Source organism: Notothenia coriiceps, unplaced genomic scaffold (assembly GCF_000735185.1).
Source record: "Notothenia coriiceps isolate Sejong01 unplaced genomic scaffold, NC01 NC01_scaffold00005786, whole genome shotgun sequence".
In the NCBI taxonomy this organism is placed as follows: Eukaryota; Metazoa; Chordata; class Actinopteri; order Perciformes; family Nototheniidae; genus Notothenia; species Notothenia coriiceps.
The window spans coordinates 353,045-377,261 of record NW_011338487.1 but is presented as its reverse complement, the minus strand read 5'-3'; the positions used below and the strand labels follow the sequence as shown (position 1 = coordinate 377,261).

Genomic DNA, 24,217 nt, shown 5'->3' with positions numbered 1-24,217 from the left:
TTTAGTCCAGGCCAGGGTTTCCAATGGCACAGCCCCATCACATAAATCTACTTAATCTAAGTCCATTTCCTAAATAGCGTTGATGGTATTAAAGTGTGAAGATAAAGAAAAGGTTTTACTGGATCAGAGCGGAGATAAATTGCCTATGGTCTCTAATGAGTGCTGTATCTAACCACAGTTTTAGCCTCCTTGTTTACCTTCCTAAGATTAGGCACGACTCAGCAGCAGGAACTGCATTAGCAAGGTTCTTGTAAAGGGCTGGATGCTATAGTTTGAATGTTTAATCATGATCCTTCGTGTGTTTTTTTTTCTTTGATCCACTCCTATGGATTTTCTTCATCATTAGACTGGTGCATTAGAGTCAGCCTCATTTCCCCGAGTGACTGCTACGCTGTGCTGAGTGACCCGTGGTCATGATGAGTGGGGGGGGGAACAGTGCAGATCGTGATGAGTGGGGATTCCCTGAATGAAACTGAGCTCTCTGTGCGATGTCATACTATTGATCGAATACTATATTTTATGTCAGTGCAAAAACAAAAGTGCATTCAAAGTTTTTTTTAGTATATTTCCCAGATGTATTCGTCATGTCCTTTTGCATCACACTCTGTGTTTCCTTTTTCTCTCTTGAAAACGTACAGAGGAAGAGAAAAGGAGACAAGCGATGCAACCCAGATTGTTTTTTTTTACGAGCCCCTAGACTGTTCATGAAACAGAGTGCGGCGTAAAGGCTCAGGATTATCTCTCCAATAGTGAACCATACAAATAATCATGGTCAGAGCACCACCTTGTGGAAGGCCAATGAACTCACAAGACTGAGTAGTTACTTGACAAGTCACTAAAGATAACACTTAAGGAATAACTACTTTGGAATTGTATATCTTTTAGGTAAAATAGTGGCAAAGTGTGACTTGACTTTTGGTGATGCCATGAGCACATTTAAACATAGAAATCCAGCATGTACAATTTATTAGCATTCAATAATGCTTTTTTATACATGATCGGGAAAAAATCCAAAACAATATAACAAATCAGAACAGAAGATTTGGACATTTTGGGAAATACACTTATGCGCTCACTTTCCGAGCGTTAGATAAAGGCTGCTTTTTACTTAATCACTAAATACATATTTTGTGTTTTGGTACCTCTCAATGCCTTGCTAAATATTGGAGATAATTGAATACAAACAACCAAATCAAGCAGTCAAACATTTCCTTGAAATGTAACCAATTTAGGTAAGATTACAAGTGTGCAAAGTCCTCCATTTAAAAGTTTAATTTAATAGTTTTGATGACCAAGAAAGACGGGCAGAAAGGAAGCAGCTCTTTCATCCTTATATATTCCATCTGAGTGTCTCCCAGACCTTGTGAAAGTCACTGCAGTGAAGAAGATGTGGTTGTTAAAGGTACAATCAATCTTGGGGATTCCTTTTCTTCAGCCATCACTTTTGGGATTCTCCTAACCTCTGCTGCAGCGTCTCCTCAAAACATGCCTCTGTACTTGTTCTTGTCCTCCTGGTTCTTTTCCTCCATGCGCATATTAAGCACGGCCAGCTCTCTCTTGACGACCTTCTTCATGCCTGGGTCCAGGTCCAGCACCCGGCTGAAGTCCTGCCGAGCCTCTGCCTCGTTCCACACTTCTGCGTGGGCCTTCCCTCGCAGGAAGAAGGCCTTCATGTCACCTGGAGAAGAAGAACGAACGCATGTTTGACAGCTACCGTTTTCAGCTCTGTAGCATTCAATTAACAAGGCGTGAAGTATTTTCAAGTAAATCATTTTACTTAGTCTTTTGTGGCTTACTTAAATAAACATGTGCTTCTATCAACACATACACGATATACTGTGCATGCTCAAGAACAGGCAGGATCTTTTAGGGGATCAGAAAGTCATAGACGCATTACACATCGACTTAAAGCTAGCATTCAAGATTTCAGGGGGAAAAATACCACGCTAGGTTGAAGCTAAAAAAAAAACTGTAAGGATAGAACACAGCTTGAGTCTCACACTCATATCAACAGGCTTGATTTACATAATCTTGGCCTCACACACATCCTATAAGTCTCTGAGTGTTACCTGGGTGCTGGTTGATGATGTCGGTGGTGTGCTCGATGGCCTCGTAGTACTCTTCTGTGCGCATTAGACACTGGCAGTAGTTGAGCGTTATAGTGTTGGCCATCTTCTCCAGCTTTAGCCAAGAGACCTCCCATGCTTTCTCCTGAAGAAGATCAGATCCATGTCTATACATACTGTTTTTCAGAATATAATTATTAATGTTATTTCAGACCACTTGTTTGATCACTGTAAAGGCAACCGAACAACAAATATTTGCCAGTGAGGGATATGGTGTGAAGCTTTTCCAGACGCGTGGTGTTGACAGCAAATCAGGTCTTCTCTTTGAGTGCATTTAAGATGTTTATTTGGATTGCAGGATGATGACAGCAAAACAAGAGCCGGGTGTTTAACTGATAACTAAACAACTAACTGTGATAAAGAAATAAACCGAAATTAACTCAAAACAAACAGAAAATAAGCGAAAACACGCACGGTTGAAAAACTGTGCGGCTTCCCTCTGGTGATTCCCAATCCCTAATGCTGTGCACCTGTGTCCTCCCCAAATAGTAGGCTGTACCCTGAAATTGGCTGAGTCCCCGCCTCTGCCCAGGTCAATTCAGTAGTATCACAGCACCTTCATATACAAATATTAAAATACATCAAATTGGCTGCAACAATCACCTTTGTCTGAACATTCTTGATGCAGATGATGGCCTCCTTGTACTTTTGTGTGGCCTCGTCGTAGTTCCCCTGTTTGTAGAGCTTGTTCCCTTGACCGTGAAGCACAGGCACCACCTTCAACCTCTCCTCATCATTCATAGCCCACGTCTCCCTGTTGTACTCACTGGGCTGCTGAACCTGTCAATCACATTCACAGTAAATGTATATAACCTGCTTCCCTTGGCACCATGGACCAATGTTTTCTAAAAACAAGTTAATAACAAACCTGTTGGTAAGATATTGAGGTTGTGTTCCTACTCACCCTGAGCAGCTCCAGGACAAAGTAGAGGGGTTTTGGTTCCTTCATCAGCTCATCCAGGTCGTCGTAGCCCAGGCTGTGGTAGGCGAACATGTTGGCCATACCACATGTATGGATCTGCCAGTCCACTGGGTCTTTGCCTTCTGCAATGCGCCTCATACTCTTGGACACTAGTGGATAAACGCCAGTGTGCTGGAAAGGAGAGAGATCACATTTTTATTAAAATATCAACATGTAAACTTGAATTAGGATTAAGGTGTTAATTTTCAAGCCTCTTCCGAATTCTGTCTTATTAAAAAGGAAATTGGTGTTGTACTCTTTTATCTCATACTTATTCTTATACATACTCATACTTCACTTACCCTACAAAGGGAATCGGATTACATTTACATTCAACTGATTAAAGATTCATTATATTATAAAATGAGTTGTTTAACATTATCTCCAGTCTATTTCCTCACTCACAATGGCACGTTTGCCCTCCACTGGCTAGAAATGATACTGCATACAGGAGTCTGTGGAATGTGAGGGGCCGCCATGTTGTTCAGAGGAGTGAATAAATGCTGTAAGCTCATTCAAATCTAATCAGAGTGGAGGTGAGTCAGGAGGGCTGATTCAGCAGAATCAGAGCCGATTAGGGAAAAGTGAAGCTGCTGCAGATTAATGAAAGTGTGCCTCAACCATCTGTCTGTGACAGTGTGGGGCACACACAGAAACACAGACAAAACATAAAAATCATAGATCTATGATTCTAATACGTCAACACTGTTTCATATATATTCCCATCTTCATGGGACAAACAGCTTTCATAACAGGGAGAGGCCACACAGAAACAATGTGACGACAAAACATTACTCACAGAGAAAATACGCAGGGAATTCAAAGGGAACTTTACTGACAGTAAATCAGATGTTCAGGACGCAGTGTTGTTGATACACACATACTTTATAAAACACATATTTTATTTGTATGTAGTTAGTCAGGGAACCTGTTGATCCAGTTATGAGCAAATCGGTTCTCTGTTAGCCCTGCTTAGAGGATAGCTTTATAAACTGAATACTTCTGTGTTTCTTTTTCTATATCATGAACAGGAGGATAGTTTGGCATGTGCTTAATGTTCAGGTGTCACATTCATTCAAGTATAGCACCTACAACTTCTACAGTGTTTTGCTGCAGAGTCTATAGCCTCCACATCCTCAGTGTTATGACATAAAGTGAACTGTCAAGCTTCTAAGAAGTGATTTGCACTAACAGACAATAATGCACTTCAATTAGAAACAAGCAAAAAGGGAACTCGCTAACAATTTTCAACACAAACCATGATGTCAAGCACTCACAATGATGTCACACCAGAATTCGGCCACCTCTCCGATCCTCAAGGAGGACAACAGGGTTTCCCAGATGTCCATTTTAAACATGTTGCCGATCACTATCTCCATGGGCGTCCCCACCACTTTGCTGTCATCTATCACTGTCCGCTCATCATCACACAACTGGGTGCGGAAGTGGAAAGTCACCTGAAGTAAAAAGAAACATAGAGAGATGATGCCCGCTCATTAAAACTAAAACAATGTGAGAAAGTGGGGATCATAGCTCTTTGTGTCAGCTTTAAATATATAAAACCTCTTAAATAACCCAAGACAGATAAAACTATTATTAGGAAGACCAGATAGTGCCTGAAGAGCAATGATCAAAAATACCATAAAATTAAATACAATGTTTGTTAAAAAGGGAACTGAACAAACCTTCAAAGTCTTAACAAAGGTTTTAAATTACAAGCTCTACACACAGCTCAGTTATTCAACAGGACAGAAAGTAGGACACAAAGCCAAGATTCCCTGGTTTTATAACGTCCAAGGAGAGTGAAGCAATACCAAACTGATCCCGTATTTCATAATAACAGTGTCCTTAAAATACAGAACCAGCACAGGTCATGTATAATTTCATTAACCAAGGATGATTTGAAATTCCTTAATAGGGAAACTTCCACTCTCAAAACAAAGCTGTAAAATAAAGAACAAGAAATCCCCAACACAGTCACAAAGCTATAGTTCATGAACGTGAGCTGGTCTGAACAGTGAGCGAGGCCACACATTTGTATAATTTGGTTTTTTTCAGATTCAAGAATGGTTTCATAAGTCACAGTCAAGTGAAGGCATTCTTTCTTGAGGAAAGACCAAACCAGATGCAGATGGTTTAAAGTGTTTTGAATAAGCTCTGAAAAAAGTGTTCTTATTAAAGCCGCATTGAGTGAAACATGTCCTTATTAACCTCTTCTGGCCACCAGGGGGAATTGCAACTTCATGAGTGAGCCTCCCCTCTCATCATGTTCACAATGCAATAGCTTAACATCGAAACATAAATCTAACAGATGAAGTCATGCATCATCAAACCTGATAATAGCTTTGCTTTTCAGCAGGCTGTTAACAGTATGTCATATGCTTTTTCAATTTTCCAACTCATTTTGGTGGATTACCGAGGCCAATATAGGATGCGCATGTTTTTCAAATCACTCCTGGAGTGGAATGAGCATATTATTATGTCTACTGTTTTTGTGATGTTCCACTGGCAGATGCAGATATACAATAATGCTTTTCAAATTGTAAACATTGCCCTAATGTCTAAATGAAATATCATGTAACATAATCAAAAATGACAGACGCTGAGCATCCATCACAAGTGAAGAAACTTCTCTCGGTTCAGACAAAGAAACTCTGAAACTCAGACTTGTTTTTCTTACTTAATGCCACTTGAAGTCTTATGGATATTAAGGGGGATCTTTATGGAGAGATATCCATCATAGCTAAATGATTAGATTTACATCTCTATTGCATGTTTAATATCAAGTCTATATAATAGTCACAGATAAGAGCCTCTATTTGAAGGTTATTCTCTTTGGTGCTTTGCAACCACAGTCTAGAAAGAATGTTGTTCTCTTTTGTCTTTGCATGGTCCTCCACTTCTATTATATCTAAGATACACATTTAAAAGCAGCTTTGTGAAGTGAATTCTAAATAACTTAATCATAAAAATAGGAGCATACATTGCTGCTATTTTCCTGAAATATGTTTCAGAGAAATTGAATAATTGACTGCAAACTAAATAGACTCTGTACTGAAGTAAACGTACAGAACTTAGTCTATAATGGATGAGCTAAACGTAGCTCTTTAATGGATGACAAAGCTAGAAGACATTTATTCATCGAGAAATGTAAGTTAGTGAAGGTCAAAAATACCTTTGATCCAGAGATACATTTTGGAATTTCTCCGGTCCCTCCATGCAGAATAGTTTTCTTGATTCCCTCCAAGCCCAACAACATTGTATCCTGCATATCCGACATCTTTTTTTAAATGTTGATTAAAAATCCCCTTATATTACCGTTCACATGTGTTTCACAATAGTGTGTGGGGTACAATATGTGTAAAGGATATTGATTACTTAGAGCAGTCGTTCCTAGTGGATTAGTTGAGGCAGGGATAATGAGATTAGAAACATCCCCTCCTCTTATGTTTGAATCATCTCTCTGTTGCTTTGTGCATCGGTCATCATCTGCGCTTTCCCTCAATACAGTCCGACCCCAGATCCACCCAGAAATAATGAGAAACAGACAGAAACAAATACAGAAATGAGAGGGTGATTACCTTTTTGGATTGACTAAATATATACTTTTTGTTTCTTTAGAGGGAGATGAATCTGAACCGGTTGAATGCACCACAAGACCAGAACAGAAGTGTGTGTTAGGGAAGGAGGGACAGAGAAAACAGGAGAAGAAAGAAAGTAAACATAAAACGGTGTGCAAGAGTAGGACATGGTTTCCATTCCAGAGGAAATTTCCTGGATTTATGTGGATGTGGTGATCTGAACAATACGGAGACATAGTGAAGCAGACAATTACTATATGGACTCCTTGACCTTGTCTATTAAACATCTGTCTTCCATATGTGCAGCGTATGTGTGTGAGAGAAAGGCAAGGCTCCTTTAGTGTGTGCTAAAAAAGTCTGCAAGCAGTTTGAGGAGGCAATTATTCTAAAACATTAGTGTTAATACCTTATTCCGAACTAATTGCGCGAATAGAAAACCCCATAACCGCACCTTGGCAGTGCTCACAATTGTATAACTTTACTGCTTTGTGTTTCCTCTGTGGAGAAAAAGGTATTTCACCATGGAGTATGAGGCAAGACTGCAGTCTTATCTCTATTCAAATGAGACCTCTGTGTCCTTGGAAAGAGCTGCAACATACTATCAAGTTTGCCTTTTTTTTACTCATGTGACAAACAGGAGTTTGGTATGTACTTGGCCACTCTTGAAGTACAGGCATTGAGCCGATTCTACGCCCTCCTGTGGAAGACTTTGGTAGTGAAGCAGGAGTTTGTCCTCTTCTTCATCACACCGGGCCTGACATGTCCCTGTGTGTGAAGCCCCTTTCACAGTACACACATAATCTTAATTTGACTTCATAATTATTCTACAACCATCACAAACAGTTACAAATTGTGACTGGCAGAAGTTGGTAGAGGGGAAGCCATGGGCATTATCATTCTACTAATATTTTTGAAAGTAAAATTGGTGCATTGTTTCTCCTCCCTCTGGATTTTGCTCCTCCTTTCTTCTCTGGGGAAACACTGGACATATAGCGGGGTTAACAGGTTTGTGTTGCTATAGTAACAGCCCTTTGAATAATAATTATATCTGTGAGTTATGAAATGGAAAAGAAAAAAGTGTCACCCCTGTCTATGAACATTTCATGAGAGCGTTACTGGCTAAGATTTTGGTTTGGTGATTTAAAGTGTTCTGTGTACTGACCTCAGGCCAGTTTAAGTATGAATGAGTGAGAGCAGCAATACATCCTACCTGTTGGAGAGGCAATGACACTGTTGTGCGTTTAAGAGCTCAGGCTTTGTGGCAGTGACTCATAATGCTTGCGTCACAACGCCTACATCTCTCTGTGCTTTCTTTGTGTGTAAAGGTGCATATCTAGGTTTGCTGCATGAACATTGTAGCGTGGGGAAATCTAATGTCCCAGTTTGCGCATGCAGACACATCTTTTGACAACAGGTCCAGCTATAAGTCGTCCTGCCAGCAGGAGGTACACCCCGGTCTCTCTCATTTTTAGCCCTGCTGGAAACCCGTCGCTGATGCATTAGTTCCACTTTAAGCAAGTCATGCTCTATTTCTGGAAAGTATAGTCGTGGATTTCCTGGGGAGGAGCCGTTCCCTGTGAAGAAGCCATTCATTCATATACATAACCCACCAGGGGAGGGCTCCTTCCATGACGCACAACATATACGCACATAGCATAATGTTTATGAATGTGTAAACCTTTTGAGCTTCTTCTGTGGAAATGAGGCACACAGTAAGAGAGAAAGACAGGATCCTTCTTTCTCTCCCTTTCAGATTGACATGTAAAGCTGACCTAGCAGATCTAAAAGAAAGACAAACATGCAAATAGAGCAGTGTGGGGGTTACTATGGTCGGTTGGGGGACAATATCCACTACATTTATTTAGTAGATGTAGTAAAAAGGTAAAATGTAGTAAAAATGAGTTAAAGGTGGGGTAGCTAAGTTTGAGAAACTGGCTCGAGGTACACTTTTTGTTATATTCCATGGAATGCTCTTAACATCCCGATAGCAATGAATATCTTAAGTGCTTTGACAAAAAATCCATAAAAAAATGTCATCTGTGGAAGCCAGCACGACCAATTATTTTAGCCGGCCTGGCTAAAATAACTGGATGGCCTACCTGCCTGTCATGCTTCCATCAGTGCACAAACTTATCTCGTGCCCTCATTGGTCATGTGCACGTTCGTGTGTGTTGGAGGAGGGGCTCTGTAAGGAAGTGGCAGATTTTTTCCGGCTGTGTATTTTCAGATCCTAGCGCACTCGAGCTGGTTTCTCCAAAATTACCTACCCCACCTTTAAAAGGAGAAATAATATGCACATTTTCAGGTTCATGGTTTAGGGCATGCAGGTATGTTTAAATGATTTAATTTTAGTCAGTTTAGATTAATTTAATCGGTCTCTAACGCTCAGTTGTAGAGCCTGTCTCTTTAAACCCCCCTCCAGCAAGAGTACAGTCCGCTCTGATTGGTCACTGTTCCAGGGTCTTCCACATCTGTGAACTCTGTGTCTCTGCATCGTTATTGCAGACGGGGGGGGGATGACACTGTAACAAAACTTTGTCCTTGAAAATGCATCGTTTTTACATCACTACCTTATCAAAGTCCTGGCCTTGTTGGCACAGCTTCTGTAGAAAAAGTGAATTAAACATAATGTTTTCTTTGTGGAACAGGATAACTTATCAATATGAACCCTTCATGAATAGATATACTTCACACATACATTTTTTCCCACCTATTTTGAATGTGGGAAAACACACTGGCTGCTCTGAAATCGTCACAATGCCTCATAACCATCTGGAGCGAACATTCTATTTTGAATAAATGTATTGGTAGAAGTTGCACAACATACTTTCATTTATATAGACGATGCTAAGTAATAATAGTACTTTAATTCCACAGTGTCGCAGAGAAGGAAAACACACTTTCATCCAAATATTAATTGGACTTAATCAGCCATCATGTGTTTGTTTAGAGGTTATCATTTTATAGCAATATATTTAAAAGAGTTAAGGTATTGTAGTTTGCTATGTCGTTTTAGCCTAGAACAAGAACTTGTAAATGCTGGGCCTCAGACACCAGCATGTAGTCTCAAAGTGTGGAACAAACAGGCCTAAGAATATTTCGGCACCAGCTGCCATTGTCTTCATGAACACATTCATTAACAGTTCTTGCCTGCAATACTCTGTCACTGTTCTCTGCTGGTTGTTTAGTTTAGTAATGAACACATTGACTTACAGGAACTGTCAAGAGACTCACTCCAATTCGTGCATTACATTACATTACATTGCATTTAGCTGACGCTTTTATCCAAAGCGACCTACAATAAGTACATTCGACCAGGAAGATACAACCTTGAAGAAAACAGAATCATATAAGTACATCAGGTTTCATAGAGCCAAACATGTCAAGTGCTACTCAACTGGCTATAGATAAGCCAGCCCTTTATTAGTATATAAGTGCTTTGTTAGTAATTCTATCGCTCAAAGTGGAGTCTAAAGAGATGAGTTTTCAGTCTGCGCCGGAAGATGTGCAAGCTTTCTGCTGTCCTGATTTCAATGGGGAGCTCATTCCACCATTTTGGAGCCAGGATAGCAAACCCACGTGTTTTTGCTGATGGGAACTTGGGTCCACCTCGCAGTGCGGGTGCAGCGAGCTGTTTGGCTGATGCAGAGCGAAGTGCACGTGTTTAACCATGTCCTGGATGTAGGAAGGGCCAGATCCATTCACAGCATGGTATGCAAGTACCATGCAGACTCATAAATGTTTGTGTAACTGGAAGACGTCCAGGACTATGTTCATGTTGATGTCAGTCATAACGGCAACCCTGAATACTGTTCAGTACTCTGTCGTTAGTCATAGTTTAATGATGGCTTGTCCAAACAGGTGAGAAACAGAGGAGGGGCTGACTAACAGCAACAGTAATTCAACATAACTTGATCCTCATCTAAATAGCAATTTGCACACTTTGTCTTATGACAGGGACAATTGTTATTTACATATACAAATGTAATGCATGTATATCGTGCAACCATCTGTGCACCAAACGATCCAAAAGATGCAATAATGGTTGTTATGCAATTCCTTTCAAATTCCAGCTTATTCATGCTGACATCTGCAGTCATATGAGTCATTGTTGAGGATTCTGATGAACAAGAACAATAAAAGTTGTGCTTCTACTCCACCAGGCTAGGAAGAGAAATGTTGAGGATTTCCTGTCCATAAGTCATATTTCCTCCAAAGATTTGCAAAGGATAAGAAAGATGGCTGCAGTTCAATCAAGCCAGTCATAACTTTCTAAACGTTGTGTCTGTGTGTCTTATTTATTAAAGGGGCCAAAATTGAGCAAAGCTACGCAGTCAGTCAACCTCCATTCATAGATTACAGATGTTTGTGGAATTTGAACAACTGCCTGCTTGCCTGCAAATTACGGTTAAATGTGTGTCTACTTTCTTTCAATATAACTTTAGTATGACCAGATCATGCAGGTGCTTACCATATGGTTTCTAACTTGTCTAATGTTCCACCGGCACATATTTCTAAGTTTAAATATCCTTGTAGGCCTTGCAGAACGAGGTCACAGATCTGGAAAGATTGCATAACCAATGGCAGCCTCCCAAACATGTCTTACAAAGTTCTGCTGTTATTCAACGAGACAATAATGACTTGTTCTCTGGCTAGATTAACACAGGAACAAACAAATTACACCTCTAGCCCCACATAACACTATTAGTGTTTCTATATTTAACTGATTCGGAAAACGTCCATCCAGGCCATGTAGTGATCACTACTTAATTCTCTTTTCCTCTTGTAAATCCTGTCTATTCATGTTGTAAAACACAGCCCTGACATACGTAGAGCAGACAAGTCCAAGCAGAGAAGGTCAGAGGTCAGAATCACCTTCTCTAAACCACTGAGGCAGAGGACTTTTGACCCTGCACTCCTTCTTCTGGCCTTTAGGTGGACTGCTGGATTGTGTGTGTGTGTGTGTGTGTGTGTGTGTGTGTGTGTGTGTGTGTGTGTGTGTGTGTGTGTGTGTGTGTGTGTGTGTGTGTGTGTGTGTGTGTGTGTGTGTGTCCTGACTTGCAACATACTCAGGAACAGCCTGCACTGCAGTGCTGTGAAGTCAGGCAGTGGGTAACGACAGGCGAGAATCTTCTGGTATGATACATTAGCTCAGATTGTGCATCAGTTACTGCTCATAAATTACATGCATGTTTCACTTGCAGTCTCTATAAAGGGAAAAAAAATAAACATAGCTCCCTAACTGATTATTTCCTCTGGCATTCTATAGCCTGTAATCTTTTAGCCTGGGCACAACGACCTGTATTGTTTTACTCTGATATCCACGGCTCTGTCCTAATCCCCGCTCTCATCAGAGCCGCTGGCCTTTGGCTCTGCGGCTCTTCTCAGCCACAGTTTCCCTGAGCGGGCCCCTGGCGTCCTGCTCTCCGCCTGGCCCCGACCTTTACCAACATACCAGAACACATAGCAGCCAGGACAAAGGGGCAAATGCACACGACACATAGAGACACTCATATAGTACATACCGGCTCCTTGTTCCTGATGCACACGCTAATGCAAAGGTGTTCTCTGTGGCACAGGAAATATTGGATCTAGGTCTGTGACGTGCAAAGAGAATTATTTAGATATAATAACTTGCAGTACATAACGCTCGGTTGCTGACAGTCACTTTCACGGTTTACAGGATCACATGAGCTGGGTTTGCCCTGGTTACCAGCTATAAGGGAATACTCTTGGAAAGAAACCCTTGGGACCAGTGGATAAATGAAATCCACCCCACACATGTACATAGTAATTAAAACACAACAACAACATGTCACATTCAGGAATGGAAAGTGTAATATATAGGACTGCACTATGAAGCTTATAACAACTAAAAAACTCTTTTTAGCTGCTTTTAATTTTTCTGAAAGGCATACTTCACCCCCAAAATGACCATATTTATATCATTTACTGAGATCCAGTGTTACCTTTCATTATTAAAGATACTAAGGTTGCGGTCGGATAATCCAAAAATCAGCTCCTAAATTCTAACCCTATCGTCTATTCCTTGACCTCTGAGTGAAACGTCACAGGGTTAAGGGATAGTGGATAGGAGAATTCAAAAGGATTTAGGAGAAGAGACTGTGGTACTTTAGAGAATCCGACTGCACTTTCACTATCCGACGTGTTTATGATGCGCCAGCGGACGTCATAAATGTGCGTCTGCTGCTGTGGGGAAACTATGGAAACTACAGTTTTCTATACAGCGGACTACAACATGGATGTTTAATAAGAACGAGGGACATAATCTAGAGACTCTGCACCGTGCTCTGATGCTGTTGTTTTATGCTTTATGAACGTGGACAACAGAGAAACATATTCATCATGACCAAAGTTGGAATTGAAATAAAAAAGGAAAGTGAAACTTATGCTCGTCACCCTCTCCCTCCGGTCCACATTAATACAAATGATCCCAATACGTATAATTGTATGAAAAGATCTTAAAATAAATACAAATGTATTTATTATAAACGTTAGTCCTTAACACCTATCACTGTGTATATCACCATTCAAACATCTTTTAAAAGTTGAACTAACCCCAAACAGCTCAGTGAAATGTTGACTTTATTTGATCATTTCAGTAAAACGTTCATATTTCTCTTTTTGATTATAATACTGATGAACGTTCAAAACAAAGCACTTTGGCAACTTACCACATAAGTTTTAAAATGCTTAATAAGCACCGTAACTTTCATGATATAATTTCTCCGTCATAATTGTTTGTGTCCGTGAACTGTTGTGTGACGGCAAATGCTGCGGCTGCAAGGCATTGTGGGGCAGAATTTTCTCCTCTCCTTTCGTCAAGGGAGGTCCAGTGGTTCCTAAGCTAAAGGAGGTTATAAAGGAAGTTTGAAACCTCCTTTCCTATCATGTAGAGAATTCGAACGGCACTTATCATGGCTGCCACTGAGGGGCTTCCGGGTCATTTCACTCGGTTAGGAAGGTTCCTAAGCTAAATGGACTATTCGACTGCAGCCTAACCTTTTCTGACATGTCTCCATCCTTAATAAAGAATCAAAAAGGGGAAAAAGTCTCTAATTAAAGTTAAGATAGGCAGCAAAAGTACATCAACTTCTCAAACGCGTACATTTTCACAAAAACGTAAAACATTTAAAAACACTTAAGTGTGTTTGAGAAGGCTGGATAATGAGACCTGGATTATACTGCAAGCATTTATTTGAGAGTTTGTAAAAGGATGTGAATTTATTTTCTGCTGTATTTTAACATAGACTATTCACTTAAATTCATTAAGGCTTTTGTCCTTTTTTTGGGTCATCATTTAATTTTGAATCATGGGAGAACAAATTCTAGGTAACATGGGCTAACTATTGATATATAGATGGTAATTTTGAGGGTGAAGTATAATCTTTTTATTTATGGTTAAAAACATTATTGAGAGAATGCATCTCTGTAACTTCTACACATAGAACAACACCTACTGATTCCTGGAGCCCAACAGGTGCCTGTGGTAATTGACAGTGTAGTTTTGATGAGACAGTGAGAAAGACGAGACAAATCCTCCTGCGCCCCTGCTGGGAGCTAATAGAGCTTATTGACCTGATAGACCCAGCACAGACATGTACGTCATTCTACTCCTTTCCTTCAACAAGAGCTCAAGCCACTATTAGGAAATCCAGATATATTACTCTAACACCTGACATTCATTTAATAACATTTTATCATCTAATTTGTGTCAATGCAAAAATAAACAAGTAAAATTGGTAAAAACTTTAAGGCTTATGTCCAAAACTGCATTGTGTGAATTTGAGATAAATGCATAAAACCATTTTACAGCTAACACCAATTATGAGTCCTCAAACTATTAGTTTTGTACAGAAAACATTACAAAAGTCACTTTTTTCTCTCCCAGTTTTATGTATTGTACTTTCATCTCGTTCTTTATCAATTACCTGTTATATACAGTTATTATGTAATCTACCCATCACATGCTAAATATAGAAATTCAAATAGTTGAATAACATGTTCTGCAGCTGTTATTTAACCTGCTACATAAGTGCTGTTAGCCAGCTTAATTACCTTAATGGAATTGCTCTGTCTTAGGGTTATATTGTCTCTTGCAGTATCGACTGCGTGTTCCTATTTTCCCAGTACAGCACACGCCTATTAAGTCACCCTCTTATGAAATCCTGCCTATGCTACAGTCATTACTCATAGTTCTAAGTAGTTTTATGCTGTGATCAGGCTATTTGATGACACTATATTGACCTTTTCTGCTGGGCAAAAAATGTGAGAATGAAGAAGGATATTGAGTGTGGCCAAAGGACCTTAGTAAAGGACCTTTAGTATTTCCCCAAACAAGCCGGTTTAATCTGTTGGTTGGAACATGTCAAGGGATTAGACGTGTACTGTTTTGCAGCCATCCTGTCTGACCTTAATACACTTAACCCAGTCCTTAAACCAAATCGTCTACCTGTTTAGAATCAGATGTATAAAGCTTCAAAAAGAGGCAGAGACCAGCATGTGTTATCTTTGAGCTCTGGAGCTAAGCCAAGTTATGGGAATAATGCATCAATCCTTACTGTATCAGAGGCCATTGTTACACTGCATGACTAAACACAAACCCAGTGAACTTTGAATTCTCTGCTCACACTGCTGGAAAAGATTATCCACCCAAAGGCCCTGTTTCAAATGTAATGTCATTTCTTAATGTAAGGATGATAACTCAAGTAACCAGACGTTGGAGCATAAAGGCGAGCAGACTTTGTGAAGAATGGCTTTAATGTGGATCATGTGCTCTCAGAGAGCAAGTGGGGGCTGGGCTGCTCTTCATGAGCCACTATTGACAATTTCCTCAAGTATTCGTGAGATGCGCACAGAGAGGGACAATCCCAGACACACATGCACATTGTGACTCACGCTCACTCACACACACGCTCACACACAAGCACTTTTTCCATCCTAGTAAGGTTGTCGCATGCTGCTAAAATCAAAGGTCAGTCTGCTCTCACATGGGTGCTGCATGTGGTTTGCAGACACACAGACGGTACACTTTCATGCACTTCATCTTCTCACTCCGTCTGTCTTAGTATAAATCCTATGCTTTTGTTCGAAACCTTTATCTGTTGAAGGATGTGATTAATGAGGCCGTTGGTAGTTTGATGCGTGCTACACTGGTTTATACAATTGTAAAAATCCTTCTTTCCTTCATTCTTTCTTTCCAAAAAGAATTCTAGTTAAAGCTGTTCCCTGCTTAAAACACCTTAAAGCTGCCTCTGGTCATGGGCATGCATCCAAAGGAGGACTCCAGAGGATAGGTTCAACCACCTAAAATTAGAGGAAGCTTGTAGGCGTTCTACATTCAGTCCTAAAAGTAAGAAGGAAATGGCAAAAGCATCTTCTTTACAGTAGAACTTTACAATCCTTTATGTCATGTCAGATTGTTTCAGCTTCAGCATATGTTACTTCTTTGTTTATTTACATGTATACATTGAAGTGATTTCTGTTCACGTTTTGATCATGACTATGACATTTTTTACAGTAGAATTTGAGCATGTGGTGGGAGTTGGCTTTAATAAGTGCATTTTGTGTTTACGCAAGAACCACAGTTAAGCCGCATTGACCTCTGTTGTGATGACTGTGGGAGAGGCTTTTTGTTGTTACATGATAAAGAAAAGCAGCACAATGTTTTTATCTTTATATATGAATGTGCCAACATTATGCCTCCATATATTACTGAACTGTATCCAAAAAAGAGCCAATGTTTGCTGCTCCTCTCTGAGTGTTAATAAGCAACAGTAGCTTGGAAACCCAAGACGGCCCCACGTTCACCAGTCTTCCTCTGCCTCTCTCTCTTGCACGGGATTAAGTTGTCAGGTTACATTGAACTCTGAGCGTTCTCCACTCAGACAAAACCGTTGGTGCAGACCGTCCAGTTATTTATAACTCTGTTGAGTAAGCTTCCACTCGCTACAGCCCACTCCAGCACATAGACATGTATGGGCCTCTGTGTTTAACTTTATGACATGTACTCCACTCATCAAAGTGCTTTTTATTTACTACATACGCTCTTTTGCCAACATGTGTGATACTTTACGTCCTTGTCCTACATAATTTAAATAAGATTGTCTGACAACTCAGACTTTCCAAAGAATCACATAATGGGTCTTCACTTAAGAGCACCAGACTGACAAGAGCACATTTACTGACGTCACCACACCCACCCACACACACAGACACACACGTAGTGAATTAGCAGCGAGGGCAGCAGATTGCAGAAACACAATACGAGTCCTCGGTCCTCTTTGTTACAATATTCTCCGTCCCACTCTCTCTGCATTTTCCACTTTCGTTCTCTTTTGCTTCACAGCCCACCTATCTGGAACTTCAGTCTATTTTAGGAGCGCAGTGCCGGCCAAGTATCGGCTGTAATGTGTAGAACACATCATGAGGGTCCCTTTGAGACAGGATGCATACTGGGTTAAGCAGCACAGTGAGTGGGTGTAGGCTGCTTTGTTTCATCTATCAATCCCTGGCTATATATTGGCTCTTTTTTTGGATGACATAGTTAAGTACATCTTTATCTCTGACATAGCATTAAAGATCACCTAAATTAGGTATGTTAAATATTAGATTGTTGGTGCAACTGCAACCAGTGCCCAAGCTTTTCATTTTTTTGGCCCCTCTCTGATTTGATTTCCATCTGTATGTTTCCACATTCCAAACAAAATTGTGCACTTTTGGCTAAAAATGGGTGCCAATACTGTGCTCTTTATACTATACTGTAGGTACTCATATGATTCATGGTCATATCCATTAGGCAGTTAAATATGACAAAAAGCTCAGACAGTTATTGACAGTTAAAATATATTGGTTTATTCATTGGTCATTTATCAAAACCGGGTAGCCACTAGCCACCCACCCATAAATCAGATGAATGAGACAAAACAGAAGACCACGATGATAGATTCCTAACATTTAAAATAACCAGACCTCACCACATTTCATCCGCGGACGTTTTTACAATAACTCAAGAGTTCTCAAGAGTGAGTTGCTGACATTTTTGTACATTTCACAAACTTTTGTGAATATTAGCAAACGCGATGATTTCCAAAGCATTTGCACTTTTTCGATCTGGAGATCTATTTTTATTTACTTTAATATCCATTTATTTAGAGAGTATCTACATGTTCAATGATTAATTAACAGTGGCATACATACACTTTCAATGAAAAGCAGTTAATGTTAATTAATAGGCTATAGTTTCTCTTACATCTTTCTGTTGTATTTCTGCCTACAAATGATGAAACAATATTTCCAACAACCTTGAACTGTACCATAACAATAGTGCGAGTGAATGCCTTGAAAGTCTGCAAAAACATTTACCAGAATCAACCTGGACTCCATAAATGTAAGCAGTTCATCTGGCAGCCAGTTGTCTTCTCTTGTGTAATTGTATAGCGAGAATTGAGATGGTGATTCTTCTTTGAGTTTTTCAGTTTTCTCTTAAATCTTTTTTTACTCAATGACTACAGACATCATCTAGACAGTTTACTATTGTTAGCTTTGTTCTTTGTGTAATGGCCTCTGAAATTGTATTTTTATTTTACCGAAGAGTACTAACAGCTCCAGCACCATAGTTCACATCTTCATCAGCTGAAAAAATATATTTCTCACAAACAAAACTCTGTGTGTCACTGTTGCAAATAATATATTCTTCTTGGGTTGTACTTGGCAAAGGCTGCTGTGTGAAGCATTCATTTGTAATGAAGTTGCCTCGTTTGCTGTGATAGGGTAGATTTTATTAGAGCATTGTGTTTCAAGAGATGACGGTGCACCTGGGACTTCATTAAAATAAACTTGGAGGAAAACCATTCTTCTTCTTATGCCTGGACCTAATTTAGTAAAATGACACTTTTCATTGAAGCGTAAATTGCCAAGGCCCAACCAATTTAAACACAGATGGACACTCTCCACCTACACACATTTAAAAAAAGCCTGAAGCAGTTTCCACAGATATATTGAGACTTTTTTTATGATCTTATAACATACAATATGGACAAAATACAATTATAGTTGGGTCAAGATATTTATTACCTGGAAACCGGACAGTCGATTTACAGAAATGACTTTATCTTTCATTGAGATTTGTAATGTGTAATTTTGTCAAAACTGTTATTTTTTATGATTTGATATTGTTCTGGGATTTTGTCGCCATAAACCAATCCAGAACTAAGAGGGAAATGTTAGATATTAGAATGAAGACATCTGAACAATCAAATTAACAGATTTCTCACAAAAATTAAAATATTTATATCGAATCACTGATATGTCGATCAGTGTGAGGAGTGTGTTGTCTGATAGATAGTAGTTTAATTGCTGCTTGCTCCGGGCTACAAGATGCACCTTTCCCCCGGGGGGCTAAAGGTCATGGAGGATTGTGGGAGCACGTAGCGCAGAAGACTGTTGCGTCACCACCAGTATCGAGTCAGGTGTGCTCCCAAAGATCTCACTGCCAGCTGCCGTCGAGGCGGGGATAATCTGCCTAAGCAGCTTTCACATGATTTTACCCACAGGGAAGAATTTAGGAGAGGTTTGTTAACCTCTTCAGACCTGGCCTTGGATCTTAAGAGGTGAACAAGGGATGTACAGCAGACACTACACCCGAGAATAGAGAGAATCCTATCACCCTTTCCAACTAAGACACACACACACACACACACACACACACACACACACACACACACACACACACACACACACACACACACACACACACACACCCTTGTGACTTAATATCCAGGATATGTGCATCTTGTCCATTAGTGCTTTGTTCTCTTTCACTCCATTAGTCATTAACTTCAAAGCACCACTATGAGACAATAAGTGATAAGGAACATAGATCGGATCTAACATCCTTCGGGAATATCTCTCCAGCAGATCGAGAGCACAGTTAGATATATCTTCATGAAAAGACAGCAGGACGTCTCTGTGACCTTCCCTAGGAGGGTCAGATGAACTTAAACAGATGAAGTTAATCTACTAACAGCTAGGGGTCAAAGTCAGTGGTCTGATGACTACACATGCTGTGCAAAGAAGTGACTCACTGGTATTACATATTCCAAAGGGCACAGGAAACCCAATCCCTGGAGGAAAAACTGTCCCCGTCTCTTGTATGTGCTCACGCAGAGCTCAGACTTTTGGCATTTGATGGCACTGCAGATCAACTGAATATATATATATTTTTTTTAAATGGAGAATAACCTGACCTCAGTAAGACTGAAATATAAATCTTAATTTCTTATTTTATTTTTATTTGCTATAATGCTGTCATAGCCATTTCAAATTAACAATCAATCAACAATCTTTGGTTGGCATAGGAGGTTGTTTTAAGATGATTTACTTCTGTCTTTACAGATGTGGTAGTATCTACATTTCCTTCAGACGACAGCGTGCTGCATGTAGTTATTGTACTTTTGCGCATGAGGGTAAGTCAAGACCATGACCTGTTCATAATAGAATCTAATATTGGCCACAAAAATTGGGATTTGAGCAATTAATCTGAATTGAGCATTGAGAATGTAGCTTTACCAACCTGTTGGAGAAACCAGCCTGATGTTGAGTACAACTGTAGGGTTGTAATTTAAACAATTGACTAACAATTGACAAACCACTAGCAATCTTTAGTTAAAAGCAATTAGACCATTTAATTGTCGATCCTTTATCATGTCATAGCATGAAAAGCCCAGGTGTTATCAATAGCATTAATAATGCCTGCATTCAATAGACGGCTCAGTAAGACTAAATTACCGACTCACTGATAAAGATTACTGTGATACCGCCATCTGCCATTGTAAGTGTTACTAGTCAAAGTTTGCAACCTAAAGCGCTGGTATAAAGAGCTGGCATTGAAATTAATTTTAAACTGTCTGTGTTTTATCAGAGCAGGTTCACTCAGAAATTAACCCTTTTTAAATAACATAATTATATTTTAAGTCCATGTTAAGTGCCAACTGACCCTGCAGATAACTGCAATATCCCATCATGGTAGAGTACCTGTCTTTGTTTTATATTCAGATACAGTAAATTGCTACAGTAAGGGCTTTCTTATACTGCTCACAGAGGAGCTCATACCTTTTAAGAAGATTATTCTTTATGTTCCCTCTGGCTGTATAATGTACTTCTCCAACAGGAAGTGTGTCTGCTAAGTCCATAAGCCTGGAGACAGGAACACTAATGTGCTGTAGAGCAGCTCCCGTCGTCTGAACCCCCGGTCCAATGCACGTTTCAGTACTTAGTTTCAAGTGTAGTGCATTTAAAAAAAGAGTGATCAATGACCCAATTGTTGTAGGAATGGATATCAATAAGTTATTTATTTGAGAAAGCTGAACATGAATAAAGACAAAAGCACAATGATTTGTAATTAAAAGGCATGTTGTACATGGACTGCAACAAACAGATAATAATATACATGGGATTGGAGCTAGGGAAGTAACATTTGCTGAGTTGCTATGGCTTGTGATGTTGCACTACGCTTGGCTGTACTAAACAAATTGTTGACTGGATAGTCTCTGATCCTTATATAATCACAACAAATGCACTAACGTTACAGCTCTTGATATTTACGACACTGAGTATGACTGAAGTGCACTCTGGAATTGTTTGTAGGAGCGCTAAATCAGAAAAATAATGCATCCTACATCATCTTGCTTTTAAATGCTGTAAAACAGCCAAGCGAACAATAAATATATCATGATTGATGGTGTGTTGGTTGACTCAGCGCTCCTCCGTCTCTCTGTTTTCAGCAGCTGTCTGTTTATCTCTTTCTCTGATGTTGTTATGCTTGCTCTCCCTGCACAGCTGGCACAGCAGATGGTACAGGTACAAGCCACCCAGGTTTAGTGGCACAGGTGTAGCACATCTGTGTGGGAAAGAGAAAGGCAGAGAAGGGGTGATGCACACACACTTCCATGGATTGCAGAATGGTCGGATCCCGTAGAGTCAGTTGGATTCTTCCTACGGCAGGCGCATCCCTTCTTTTTCAATCTCTTAATGCACAGATTCCCTGGGAGCCGATCATTCAGCAAGTCATTGAACTAACCTAAACCGCAGACAAGGTCAAGCTGTGACCCTTGTTTGATCTGGTGTGCCGCGTTAATGCAAGTACTGGCAGTGCTCACCGAAGAGGATGTACAGGAGAGAGTGGAATAATCGTGTGTGTGTGTGTGTGTGTGTGTGTGTGTGTGTGTGTGTGTGTGTGTGTGTGTGTGTGTGTGTGTGTGTGTGTGTGTGTGGAGTGACGGAGGATTGGGGGGGTGGAGGATGGGTTGAAGAAAAGATCCGCCAAGGACAGAAAGGTACTGAAGAGCAGACAAGAAGATAAGGAGATTGGGACACAGACAGGGAGACGGGAACCAAACAACGTTAAAGGTAGTCGATAAGGAAGACGGTGTACTTAAGACAGGCGGAGGAGGGAGTCTGCTGCACAACTCCTCTTTCCATCTGCGGTGTTAAGTAAGAGGCTTGACGAACGAGGGAAGGCAGCAGAGAGCATGTGTGCAAGGGAGAGTAAGCCGGGGCATCTGGTTTTGTTAAGGCCCCAGAACATTCCTTCCCTCTGTTGGATTCTGGTTGGCCGCTTTTAAAGAGACACATTCTCATATCCTGCTCGGAGCCCTGCCCTCTCTCTTGAAGTTTATTTTATGACAGCCGAGGGTCACATGCAAGATGTATGTCTGTATGTTATGTGGGCTGTTTTGCATGACATTCGGCAGGGTTGTTACTTTAACATAGAGGAGTAAAAGCAGAAACATGTTAATGACAGATGACTGTTTATTAATATCTTATTTCAATTATATTAGTTATATTATGGATTTGTTTCACTATCCATTATGCAAACAAATACAGAAGGTGCTAGCACTTTGTCAATGTTAAATCATTTCACTTTATTAGCTTCGACTGTGATTACTGAGCTGCTAGCATAAGTGGACAGCTGAGATCATTGAGAGGTTTGTCTTTGAACACTAACAAGGTTTATCATCGGACATTTTGAGTATCTAAACATTGAAAAGGTTTTTTTTTCCAAACCTGAAATAAGAACAATAGGATGTACATTTGACTGCTGATGCTCAAATCCTTAAAACACGCACACAACGTCATCACAGCTATCATGAATACTAACCTAAAATGAGTCAAATGCCCACGATGCAATGCTTTTGTTACATGATACGGCAGGTGTCATGGTAGTAATCTCAACGCAGGAACGTGCCGCATAAGTAACAGGGTTTTAATTTGACTGTAAGAGACTGGATATGATTGGGTCATTTTCCTCATGTCACTCATGGGGATGGGCGGGTCTTCAATGCAGTTAAGGGCCGACCACAACAGTTCTTCAGCTGGCAGCTTTAGCTGGTACATGAGGACATAAAGCTTGCCAGTGAAGAACTGCTGTAGGTCTGCCATCGAGCAACTTTTACCCAACATCCACTTGAATGCACAAAACCTGCATAGAAATACAGTGACATTTACTGAGACTAGTGTAAATAATTCAAACAGAAATCAGTTAAATACTCAAGTCCTCATATCTACTTAATGAAACAGTCATTCTCTCATTCTCACCATCCTCACCATCAAGGCGGAACTGAGAGTTAAAAAGGTTGTTGAGGACATGGCTTTCCTGAAAAAAATAATAATATATACAGTGGGGCAAAAAAGTATTTAGTCAGCCACCAATTGTTCTCCCACTTAAAAAGATGAGAGAGGCCTGTAATTTTCATCCTAGGTATACCTCAACTATGAGAGACAAAATAAGAAAAAAAATCCAGAAAATCACATTGTCTGATTTTTAAAGAATCTATTTGCAAATTATGGTGGAAATAATTTTGGTCACCGACAAACAAACAAAATTTCTGGCTCTCACAGACCTGTAACTTCTTCTTTAAGAGCCTCCTCTGTCCTCCACTTGTTAACTTTATTAATGGCCCCTGTTTGAACTCGTTATCAGTATAAAAGACACCTGTCCACAACCTCAAACAGTCACACTCCAAACTCCACTATGGCCAAGACCAAAGAGCTGTCAAAGGACACCAGAAACAAAATTGTAGACCTGCACCAGGCTGGGAAGACTGAATCTGCAATAGGTAAGCAGCTTGGTGTGAAGAAATCAACTGTGGGAGCAATTATTAGAAAATGGAAGACATACAACAAGACCACTGATAATCTCCCTCGATCTGGGGCTCCACGCAAGATCTCACCCCGTGGGGTCAAAATGATCACAAGAACGGTGAGCAAAAATCCCAGAACCACACGGGGGGACCCAGTCAATGACCTGCAGAGAGCTGGGACCAAAGTAACAAAGGCTACCATCAGTAAAACACTACGCCGCCAGGGACTCAAATCCTGCAGTGCCAGACGTGTCCCCCTGCTTAAGCCAGTACATGTCCAGGCCCGTCTGCAGTTTGCTAGAGAGCATTTAGATGATCCAGAAGAGGATTGGGAGAAAGTCATATGGTCAGATGAAACCAAAATAGAACTTTTTGGTAAAAACTCAA

General features: G+C 40.2%; 1 protein-coding gene and 1 long non-coding RNA gene across 2 annotated transcripts in view; one reads left to right on the top strand and one right to left on the bottom strand.

The window, feature by feature from the left end:
* The window catches only part of LOC104943192 (uncharacterized), a 68,266-nt gene that overhangs the window by 1,311 nt on the left and 42,738 nt on the right, over positions 1-24,217 (top strand). The window lies entirely within an intron of this gene.
* On the bottom strand, positions 1,008-6,367 carry aipl1 (aryl hydrocarbon receptor interacting protein-like 1). The gene is made up of 6 exons (XM_010768529.1): positions 6,263-6,367; positions 4,365-4,544; positions 3,031-3,219; positions 2,730-2,906; positions 2,070-2,211; positions 1,008-1,678 (listed from the first exon to the last, which is right to left on the bottom strand). Exons 1-6 carry the CDS (start codon positions 6,365-6,367, stop codon positions 1,479-1,481), a joined length of 993 nt encoding a protein of 330 aa, XP_010766831.1. The 3' UTR covers positions 1,008-1,478.

Coding starts and splice junctions, on each gene's coding strand:
- aipl1 (XM_010768529.1), bottom strand. CDS start 6,367: ATGTCGGATATGCAGGATACAATGTTGTTGGGCTTGGAGGGAATCAAG. Junction 3,220..4,364: donor AATTCTGGTGTGACATCATT/GTGAGTGCTTGA, acceptor TCTCCTTTCCAG/CACACTGGCGTTTATCCACT. Junction 2,212..2,729: donor TCAAGAATGTTCAGACAAAG/GTGATTGTTGCA, acceptor GATCTTCTTCAG/GAGAAAGCATGGGAGGTCTC.